This window comes from Anthonomus grandis, chromosome 3 (genome assembly GCF_022605725.1).
Source record: "Anthonomus grandis grandis chromosome 3, icAntGran1.3, whole genome shotgun sequence".
Classification (NCBI taxonomy): domain Eukaryota; kingdom Metazoa; phylum Arthropoda; class Insecta; order Coleoptera; family Curculionidae; genus Anthonomus; species Anthonomus grandis.
In genome coordinates, this window is record NC_065548.1 from 22,084,399 (window position 1) to 22,096,512 (window position 12,114).

Consider the following 12,114-nt stretch of genomic DNA (forward strand, 5'->3'; position numbering starts at 1 on the left):
AAAGGTTAGCAGACCTTCTTTTAAAAATCCCTCTTCGCTTCCAATATGTGTGATTATAAGTCTTTTTCCTTTTCCCGAAGGTACTTTACTACCCGTAGACAGGCCTTCTATGAAAGCTTGGCGAGCACTGGTTATATTTTTGTCTTGCCACATTTTTTGGACTATATAACCTTCGTTAATCCACGTCTTATCAAGATAAAAAACTTTCTTTTGCTCCCTGCGGTACTGCTTGATACTTCTCAAGTATTGTCGTCTCGAACAAACAATTTCGTCGCTCTCCAGTAAAAGTGCTTTGCGGTTATGCTTTTCCCAGGCAAAATCCATATTTTTTAAAGTTTTCCATAAAATTTTTTTTACTTATCAACGGAATACTGTCATCTCGGCCAAGCTCCATTAAAATTTTGTCTAGGGTGGGTATTTCCTTTTTAAAATAAAAAGAGTGAACTTTTCTTCGAATTATACATTTAGCATTTTCATCAAGGACTTTTGTAGGTCGTTCTGGCTTTTGCTTGGGAGATTCCACTTGACCTGCTACTTTTCTTTCCCGCAACAATTTGAAAATGGTGGACTTTCCAATTCCACTCATTCGAGAACATTTTTCAACAATTTCTTGCACAGTAAAACTAGGGTAATCGTGTTTTATGCAATCATGTACATTTAAAATAATAACTTTTTCACTCAGCGATAGTGGAGAATTTTTAGTACATCTTTTCGTTGGACTGAATACCTCCATTTTTTAAATATTGGGATAATAATATTGTGATTACACTACAGCGTAGCAGTGACTACTAACGTTTAAAATATGATTTAAAAGTATTTATAGTCTGTATATACTACCTGACCCCATTTTTGCATGTTACAAAGCGTTAAAAGATAGGTACCTATACAAAAGGATTAAAAGTATTTATTTAGTATTTCATCTCTTTCAAAATAAAGGCATTTAATCCGTGAAAATTAAATTCATAAATATTATAAGTACCTGCGCCTATGAACTACCACGAAATGTAGCCAAACAGAACGGAATTCCCCAGTTTATTGCTCTATACACTTCTGAAATAGAGTATAGATATATTATGCTAAAGCCTGATGTTCCATAAGGTAGAGTGCCTTGGTTCCTCTATTCTTCTCACAAACAAATTATTTCCAAGAATCCATGTTTCTGGCTATTGGAGTTTTTGCATGGAGCACTTTTAATTTCTATAAAAAAATTCTTCTATAAAAAAATTGTTCAGTACAATAATATGCTCATGAGACTCAAATTCACTAATCTATTTCAAAAGATTATTACATAAATGCTGTTCTTAAAATAAATTACGACCGTAATGAAATTGCTCTCCTATCTGATGCACATAACTTTAACGATATTTGGCTCAACAAGAAATTATGTCTCACAAGCTGCTAATTTCCAAATTTACTTAAATAATATAGAGCTCACAGTTAATGAATTTGCTTAAACTTGGGACTCATAATTGAATACTAACAAATCTATATTTAAGCAAAGATTTTCTTACTACTAACATAAAGTCATGTTATGTGAGGCCAAGAATGGATAGTTGCAGAGAGATTAGCAGAGAGATTTTACGTTAGCATGACAACTAGAACTTTTAAAATTGTAACCAAATAGCTACAGAGTCATACATATATAGATAAAATGTTTATATTAATCAATCTCGCTCTAGATTTGTCTATCGAATACTCAAGCATAGAATAGGCCGATATCTTTTTCGGAACTTGTTGAACATTTCTGCCTTTATTTTTTAGTGGTTTATTTTTTGAGCAAAATGTTCATAAATCTTCATCTTCCATTGCCTAAGGCTATAACCATCCTGCAGTTTCTACCCATGATTTTTTATTTTTTCTTTTACTATATTAATTATACGGTGCAATATTATTATTATTATTACTTATATTATACTCGAGTTTACCGATTTGTTTTAGGACGTAGCGGCTTTCACAGCAGGATACGTACGCTGATTCACGTTTCCAAAACTGAACTTACGTTGTACGCTGTGTCCAGGATTATACACTTTTGCATAGTCTAGGCAATATTTTCCGATAATTTTAGTTTAATTAAGTTCTTTTTTAGGTTTTTCGGGATGAGACCAACATCTATTCTCATCTTTCTCCTAATTTTTTGCCTTAAAATTGTGACTGTTAGGGATTGAAATATCGACGCGTATCGCCTCTTTTGTTACTTTATCAACAGTTGGTATGTCTGGTTCTGTTGTGTTCGACTGTATGATCTTTGATTAGTCCTTTGTCCGAGTAAATTTTTACTTTCTCAGTTTCAATGAATGGTGGTGGGTTTAACTTGTAGTATGGAATATCAGTATCATGATTTAAGTTGTATATCTTCACTAGCTCTTGATAAATAATTGCAGCCCCTTTGTTATCCCTCTCCAAGTATTTTGTGTTTGCTGATTGTATGCATCCAGATATAATATGTTCTATGGTTTCAGTTTGGTTATTGTACTTTCTACAATTGTCAATATATCTGTTCTTTCAATATATATCTTTGATGATTTCTGGTGTTGATAACATTGTTTTGGATACCCAGCATAAACCCTTCCGTTTCAGAAAAGACATTTTCAATTTTCATTCAGTGCACAAAACCTCATCATTCAGTACTATCCTGGTTTTAGTCATTTTGAAATCTACCATGCAGCTCTTTGGACAGCTATTGTTTTAAAGAGTGTATTACTGTTTCTTAAAAAATACTTTCTCAGAGATTGTATTTATTTGGCACATTGCTGAACAACGTCAAAGATTCCTCTGCCTCCATATTCACGTGCCAGTGTTATTCGTTCTTTGGAAGTCTTGGGATGGTGCATTCTGTGTGAAATTATTTTTGTTCTTATGATTCTGTTGATGTTTTCAAGCTCTGCTTATGTCCAATGAGCCACTGAGCAGGATAATGTAGGTATGGCATAGCTGTTTATTGGCTTAATGAGTCGCAATAAATTTAGACCTGTCTTAAGAAGTGGTACTAGTCTGTCTCGAAACTTCTTCGTAACATTTTCTTTGATAGCCTTGTGTTCAATATGATTTGTTTGAAGGTATCCGAGATATTTGTATGGGTCGACAGTCATGGCCGAGATAGTAGTATCATCTTCAAGTCCAATTTCACGATCCTTTGCGACTTTACCTTTTTTCACAGTAACTGTTTGGCATTTGCTAACGCACAATGTCATACTTGATAACTACCTTGCTCAAGTAAGATGTTATTAACTACAATCAAACCTACTTAAAATTTAATTTGTAGTTTTGTGAACCATTTCTTCATGAATTCTGAGAAGAATTCTATGACTTTAAGATCAATACCATATATCTGAAAGGTTTTCAAGAGCCAGCTATAAGGGATAGAATCAAAGGCTTTTTAATAGTCATCATATCCCATACGTACATTCCGATATTTGTTTTTTGTCTGCTCTAGTATGACTGAGTCAATTATTGCCTGTTCCTTGCATCCATTTTGTTCAAATTATTATTATTATTATTATTATTATTATTATTATTATTATTATGCCCTCGGCAATAAAGTAAGGTCTACTCACGATGAGGCAGACCAAAAAGATTGAGGCTCTTCTCTGAAGAACAAACACCTGTCTTAATATTCAACTATCCCAGCAAGCAAATGCCATATCTCAAATGCCTTTCGATAATTGCAAGATATACGCTCTAATAGTAATTTTTTAGTTGTGATCTTTGCAAAAATTGAATAGTAACCTGACGATAATCTCTCACACCAAATTAAGATGTAGCAATCACATTTTGACCGATAATCCAAATGCGGTCCTAAAAGTTAGTGCAGTTATTTATTCTTATTAAACTCTAAATTCTCTGAAACCGAACAACCTGCTGTCTCCTAGGGAGGAAAGATTTGAACCAATCAAGTCTTGCTCCTCTAAAGCTATACCCACAAAGCTTACACAGCAAAATCTCATGGTAAACGATGAAATAAATTGCCTCGCATACGTCGCAAGAAACTGCCGAAGCTCCTTTTCCTTGGTTCAGAATATGGTATTTTGTAATTTATGTAAAACATAAAATATTGCGTCGTAAGTATTCTGGAGGTTCTGGAATCCAAATTGTGGTTTAGAAAGCAATTCACGTTGTTCTAAGAATGTCAAATTGTTCTTATTAATCGATTTTTAAATCATTCTTCTTTGAAATAAGAAAAGGGACACTATGTTATTACACTAATGCACGAAGTAAACGGAAAGAGCTCCAGCTAATTAATATAAATAAAAATTTCATAAAATGCCCGGAAGTGTTTTAGTAATTTTTTTTTACTCTAAATTCCTGAAAAAGAAGAGTTTAATTGCTTCACTATTTTTAAAAATTGCAATGCCTAAAATAGATTAAAATTACTTAAAATAAAAAGACAATAATCAAATGTATGAAATAAATAAAAATAACTGAATATTTGCGTTGTGGGATATAAAAAGTAATTTAACAGTCTAAAAAAGAAAAAAATTATTTGAAAAAACAATCTCAGTGGAAGTTCGGTTGCGACTAAGGAGAATCTTGACTCTGAATAGAATCGATACTAAATGATTTATACTTGAAATATGCCAAGAATAAAAATTTACCTACTCTGAAAGGTAAATTAACTATAAAAAATTTAAGGGTTTATTATTATAAAAAATATTTGAGACAAATGAAGATTATTTTATTATAAAATGTACTTTCAAAAAGCAGAAAATAGCTTACTTAAAATAAAAAGAATCTAAGCAGTCACTAAATTTGCTAACCATTATTAAATTAACTAGAAAAGTTATTATTCCCAGAGGAAAATAACTTTTATCACCTGAACTGGGAAAAACAATAAATTGATTTGAGAGGTAAATATATCTTTGCTTACTTACTAGAAAGAATGATTTAAGCTTAAACCATAATTTTCTAATTTTTTTTAAAGGATCTAAATATTTATTTGAAATAATAAAAGTATATATTAACATACCTATAATTCTGTTATTAATAATAAAAAGCCTCTAACTCTAACTCTAAAGTTCGAAAAAAATGGTTGATATACAAAAATTATTTTAACGCCACTAACGGAAAAACAAGACTTTAAAATACAATTAATTTACTTTAAATTTAATAACTAAAAAACTTAATTTTTGTGGTTAACTAATTTAAAGAAATCATATTTCTTTTCGAGTTAAATAATTATTTCCATCAGGTAGAAAATCATGACTTAAACTACTTGCTTAATTTTTTACATTTGATTCCAGCTAGCTAAGGCTCTATTTATATATAATAAATCTACATAAAATGGAAACACCCAACTAAAACTGTAACCTGGCTTTTCGATGTGTTAATCTTTTCTCGGTTACTTTAGTATCTTAAAATATTATAATCACAATAAAAAAATATTTAAAACTACGTTTTTCAGTCCATTAATACACAGAATCATCACTTTTAAAAACTAACTAGGTACTGCTGAGCATAAGCGGATTAGGAAAAACGTTCTTGATATATTATGTCGGTAATATAGTATTGAACGGTGTTAACTAGAAAGGTAATAAATTATTTAGTGCGGTTCGTGCTCTGTAGTAGGTAGTCAGATAAAAAAGAGAGAAGCAGAGAAACACGAGCGATTCGTTAAGGATCTTCGGTATTTCGTTGCAAGTAAACATAACTCTTGCCTTAGAATATTAATAAATTATATTTAATTATATAGTGATAATTTATAAAACTTACTTGTGACCCATCTCGTGTGCTATAGTATGTGCAGAAGTTATTCCATTATCTTCGTTGACACTGCAGCTTCTAGATGCTTTGCACATCCCTCCTATGTGAGCTACTCCTAGGGTTCCACAAGGTGTATCTTGTCTTGCGCAGATGTCTTTTCTAAAATATTATAAATAAAAATAATTATAGTTCAGGCTCATATTTAGTATTGATTTTGCTTATCCTACCTGGTTAATAAAATGGCAACATCATGATGATGAGGATGTGAGTCGTCCTTAGGATTTTGTTCTCTTTGCCATTTACAAAAGTTTTTGAGTGTTACATCCGCATTTGTTGTCGAATTAAATTCTGGATTTTCTGAAGAGTCATCCAAAAGGATGATCTTAACCACAGCTATGTTAATGTAGTTGCCGATTGTTGGATCTTGATAAAATGAAGACACCTAAAGATTATGACCAGTATGTATACTAAGTTTTAAAAAAATCATCTGAAAATATTTACAAAATTTACATACAAATAGCATTTTAAATAAATATTTTCTATTTACGAAAATAAATGGAAAAACAATACATTTTAAGTAAGAAAGTAAGCTTCAGAGTTCTATGCTCCTGATGTCAAACTATTACCTATTGTGGAAAGACATTGACAAGCCGTACTAATTAAAAATTAGTACTTATTAGAAAATTAAATGTACAATACTAATATCAACTATTTAACTATGTTGTTAATCTCAACTATATTGAGAATTGTAAAGTAATCATTTTAGAAGAGTCTAAAATACAAATACGTAAAAAAATATCGGAGAACTAGTTCCAGAATTAACAATCTTATCGACTTTTTTGCTGCCGCAAACTTTAAGGAATACGGTTAAGGATATCTTTAATTTCGTTCTTACAAATTTAGAATGCCCTGCTGAAAAAAGCATAGTTCTTGAGGACATAAAGACAAATTGATGTTGTAATAAAAATGCTGAACATGTTTCTACCGAGTTTATCCATCAGTTTAACAGTTCTATCAAGAATGACGCCAAAGAAGACATCATAATGTCGTTGTTTTATTATAAAATTTACATATGTTTTCTTTGATCAAAGTAGATACATTAAAAGCATTAAAAATATTTAAAAATAAAGAGACAGAAGGATATAATAGCATAACTGGATTTTTGATATTTACTCCTTAAATTAACTTTTAATGTACATCCTAGAACTAAAGTAGTTTCTTTTACAGTATGTAACATAAATTTGATGTAATTTCTTTTCCTATTTTTTTTTTCCTATTCTGAAAGCAGAAACCAGAATTTAATTTATAAAAACTTTTAATTATGAACAAACTTTGCATGGAACTGTTTTAAGTTGTTAGTTGAACTAAATTTAAATGCATCTACTGCTGAACTTCTTGGATCTTTGGCACAAACCCTTGGTTTTAATATAAGGTGTATTTCTATTAATATCCACTAATGTACTTAGCACAATAGTTAGATCAAAAATACTTTATGCTGCTTCTTTATGACTCCCATACTATAATACTATAGTATCTATCTTACTAAACTAAGATTATTGCAACGTGAGTTCTTAAAAAATGAAGTACTCACAAAGGATTTTTTCTACTCCACTACTTCTGACCAACAAATACTTTTAAACCATATTCACTATTCTACTTTATGATGAAACTGTCTGTGCAGGTGTTTTTTTTTTCCTAAATTATATAAATTTAATAACCTGCCCCTTTTCCGCACTTTTAAGGATTAAATACTTATTTTGATTGGTATTCATACCACATTGGTTGTAATATTTGTCTTACATATTGTTCTATGTAACTCTTTTTATTTTTTGATTAATCTTTTAACATTATCATTGTTATTTCTTTATTATTGAGTAAGTAAGTGAGAAAGTTAGTGAGAAACCTCTCTGTTCCTTTCACTGGTAATAGGTTTCGTTTGATGGGTGGTGGTGGACCACAAGAGCTGGGACGTTGAGATGACAAACAAGATCAACAAGCCCAGATCTTTATATAGCGCCTATAGGGTCTTTATCATATAAAAGAGCTGTGATAGTTGAAGGTGGCTCAGGTGGCAGAGGATGGTGTCAACAGAGGTCTGTTAGATCTTAAAATACTTTTACCAGGATTGGCTGCTTCGGAAGTTGAGGAGTGGATAAAGGAGGAGTATATGTTCTAGATTTGCTGCTGGCGATTTTCCAGTGAAGTAGGAATGGCGATTTTCCAGTGAACTATGTCGCTGGCGCATTTTATATAGGATAAGATTGTGTCTAGAATTTCTATTTTTTTACAAATTTGTCATTAAATAATGTGATCTATCCAGTAATAATTTTAATTTTCGTTTTTTATTGTTCTAAATACAAGTTGAGGTCTATAATAAATTTCGAAGTGAGTTTTTTATTGTGGTTGGCATCTATATTATAGACTTGCGCAGCAGCTAATATCACGCGAGGTCTGTATTACATCATCGTATTTTTATTTAAGAAAAATACCGCATAAAAGTCTAAAATATTTAATTATCGGTTTTATTTTTAGCAAAACGGTAAAACACGGAATACACTTTTAAAGTTTGGCGTCGCTTTAAGTCTATTTTGGACCTTGCTGCTACAACTCCTTGAGCTTGTGAACCCTAAATAAAATAACGATTTGAGTAGAGTTCTGAATAGCTTTACTTGGTATATTATTGACTGCTTATCTAATTTTCTTTTTTACTGCGTCAATGTCATCTGGTTTATTTTGGTAAACTCTTTACATATCCGCAAATAAAATAATTCAGCGGTGTTAAATCAGGAGATCTAGGTGGTCATTCAATTAATTCGAACGACAAAAAATCTAAATATCGTTTGTATAGTTGTAAATATTGGCTATAAGTTTATTTTCGAAAAAGCATGGCTCTAACGTTCTTGTGCTAGGCCTACTTTATATGGGTAACACTTTTCATTTCTTATAAACCTGTGAATAGTAGATTATTGTACATCGTTATCTTAGCTTAATGTTGAGGTATGTGGATTTTCATGAATAGACAATTGACAGCTTGCGTTCAAAAGCTGCTAAGGCAATTTTTTGCCGATAAGATTTTTTTTCGATTTTCGGCTGTTTCACAAGTTCTAGCAATTATTTACTGTAGGGATGAGAGCAATAAATTTATGAGAGAAAAAGGATAATAAAAATGAACATACCATAGGCTTTTGGTTCCTTTCTTCTATATACTTGAGCTGCCCGTCACTCCCACTACCGGCCGGTATTTTCGATAATTGACAAGGTTTTACAGGATTAGTTTAACTAATTTGAGTACTAGTGAAGTATACACCAAAAGATGCGTCGAATACACGAAAATGATTCCCCTTTAAGCCCTTGTCCACTCTTCTCACGTCTTGTTCCTCGTTTCCTCGAGCAGACATATTTTTAGATATAGGGGTCATTCAAAATTTACTTAGAGAAGTGAGATTAATATGAGTATTTGAATAACTAGTGCAAGTCATGCTAGTGCCATTACTGAACATTTATGTTTAAAATGGACTAATTGTAGTTTAAAATTGCATATACATTCGGTCTTTTGCATCAAAGTTAGCTATATTCTCTTTTTGCAATCAAAAGTTATATGCAATAATGCAGTATATTATTTAGAAATACGGGAACATTATGGTGCATCTGACAAGACCGTAAGATCTGTAGCGATATACTCGGCGAGCTCACGAACGTCTCACGTTGACCACCAGTTATCATCTAAATACTACTGAGAATGGTGCTTGTTTGATGCCGGAATTGACGATAATTGGAAATAAATCGCGTCAGATAATGCTAAAGAAAGGAAAAGACGATGACAACTGAATTCTTAACTTAATAGAGCTCACAAAATTTTTACCAGATAAGAAGAAGCATTGGCTTGGGAGGCTTTTGAAAGAGCTGTTCGCTGAAACTTGGACATCACGATCAGATCTAAAATGGTATAAAGATTAACTTTTTTCTGATAATACAGATACTGACAGTGGAGACAAGGTGACAGGAGTTATGTGACCCAGTTCCAGTACAACCCGGATATTGACCTCAAGGTTCTGATGAAAGTGCTTATTTTATATTATTGTTATGCTTAGTTTATATTATTTTGTTATACTAATTAGCTTACGATTAATCGATATTAGATATAGAAAAACACTCCATTATTAATTCTCGTCTTGAACGTAGTTATTTTTTGGTTGTCATATTTAATAAAATTATTTTTTACCTACTTACATTTTCGTAAAATTGTGTAGGACCCTTTTTAATTTTAGTACTATTTAAGCATTTTATTTTAATATTCCGATTAGGATATGCCATATAACTGTTTAGATTAAAACGCTTCTTTTTATATATGAGTATCTTATGTTTCTCTTGTTTTTTGTTTGTTTGGTGTCTGTTTTGTGTTCAAGCATTTTCATAATAAAAATATGTTTTGCGTTCCAGTTTTATAATGAAAATATATTTTATAGCGTTTTAATTTTTGAAGCTTTGCTGTCAAATTTATCTATAGCCAGATAAATGTTTAATTGTTTCCAAAAACTACTGAAATATGACAAAAAATTTAAAATAGCATTAAACTTTTTCCCTAAAATAGTAAAATCAACTTTTTTTTGCTGTCTTTATGCATTGACAAATTATTCAAACCAGATGTATTCAGAGCAATTTTATTTTAAAAGCTTAGCAGAGCGCTTTCGCCGTATGAGCCATCATTAGTGCTAACTGAAATGAGTTGGGTGTTATATGCGTAAAAAACTAAAAAAAGTTAAAGGTGAACGAATGGAATGTACTCACTTGTCAGTTAAGCCCAGAAGTTTACCATAGTGGGAACACGTTTGATATTATTAAGATTATACATAACATTTAGACACACTTAAGACTATACAGAACACTAAACAGGACGACTGTAGGCTAAGCTAATTTGACATAGTATTTCCCGCCATCTAAGAAACCACAATAAAATGTAAACAAAACACAAAGGAGACCAACGTTCTCCCATTTTTTAAATACTGTTCTTCCTGTTTAGTGTTCTGTATAGTCTTAAGTGTGTCTAAATGTTATGTATAATTTTAATAATATCAAATGTGTTCCCACTATGGTAAACTTCTGGGCTTAACTGACAAGTGAGTACATTCCATTCGTTCACCTTTAACTATAGTTTTTTTCGCATATATCACCGAACTCATTTCGGTTAGCACTAATGATGGCTCATACGCCGAAAGCGCTCTGCTAAGCTTTTAAAATAAAATTGCTCTGAATACATCTGGTTTGATTAATTTGTATTGTCCTTCGAGCAACACAGCCATTTCCCTCTTCTTTCATGGATTTGTGAAAATTTTTTCTAATATAATATGTATAGCCGCTTTTGATCGCAAGCTCCTCAATTAGATCTTGATTTTTTATCTTTGCTCAAACAGAAGATCAACCACTTCTGGGTAAACCACTCACCGAACTCGTTTAATTTACGGAAATTATTTACTTTCTTTAAACAACAAAGAGTTGATCATGAAACAGGGTTTTCAAGATCTCGGAGTACCAATGGATTCTTTCTAATATCTCTTAATATTTTTGGGTACAAAATTAGTAAATTCATACCTTTTTTTTTAAATAAAAAGTATGGATTCTTTTAATTTTGATTTTAAAATTTGCTAAAAAAACAAATATAATTTTAATGTTTAATAACGTGTACTGCCTCCCCTAATCCTGATAACTGCATCACATCTTCTTGGCATCCTTAAGATAAGATTTCTGATTGTATCCTGATCTATCTGAACCCATATTTCAATCAGCCTTAATGACATTTAGGCTTCGGGATAAAGGCTGTAAAGCCCGAACACTTATTGTCCCATAAATGCTCGATGGAATTAAGGTCAGGACTTCTTGCTGGCCAATGTAAAGTTGCTATTTCTACTTCCTGGAGATAATTTCGTACCATTCTCGGCATGTGGGCGTTCATTCTCATGCATAAATAAAAAATCCTGCCCAACAAAGGGGGCGTATGGTACTACATGCGTTCTTTCTGCGAAAATATCTCTAAGGTATCGATCAGCTGTCAGATGACCTCTATCAATTATGACTAATACCATGTGGGTCTCCAAAGTAATGCCACCCCATACCATGACAGATCCTCCACCATAACGAACGGTTCCAACCATGTTACACTGGGCATATCGCTCGCCAGGGCTTCGATATACTCTTCTTCGGCGGTTATCACTAAAAAGACAAAATCTTGACTCATTACAAAAAAAGACATTGCTCCATTCACGCGCTCCCCAGTTTAAATGATCTCGGGCAAAGTGAAGATGCTGCCTTCGATGATCTGCGGTTACAAGGGGACCAGTTGCAGCACGATAGGGAGTAATTTTGCCTTCTGCCAACCTTCTTAGCACTGTATCTTGACTAATATGGAAATATACCTGCTGG

The 12,114-nt window shown here is 32.0% G+C and overlaps 1 protein-coding gene across 5 annotated transcripts in view; it reads right to left on the reverse strand.

Moving 5' to 3' along the window:
- LOC126733789 (A disintegrin and metalloproteinase with thrombospondin motifs 7-like) overlaps window positions 1–12,114 on the reverse strand; it is a 198,213-nt gene that overhangs the window by 56,086 nt on the left and 130,013 nt on the right. For all 5 annotated transcript variants that reach the window (XM_050437190.1, XM_050437193.1, XM_050437192.1 and 2 more), the window contains exons 6-7: window positions 5,925–6,139; window positions 5,707–5,856 (exon numbers count right to left, since the gene is read on the reverse strand). In XM_050437190.1, coding sequence (XP_050293147.1) covers window positions 5,707–5,856; window positions 5,925–6,139 — 365 coding nt within the window. The remainder of the gene's footprint in view (window positions 1–5,706; window positions 5,857–5,924; window positions 6,140–12,114) is intronic.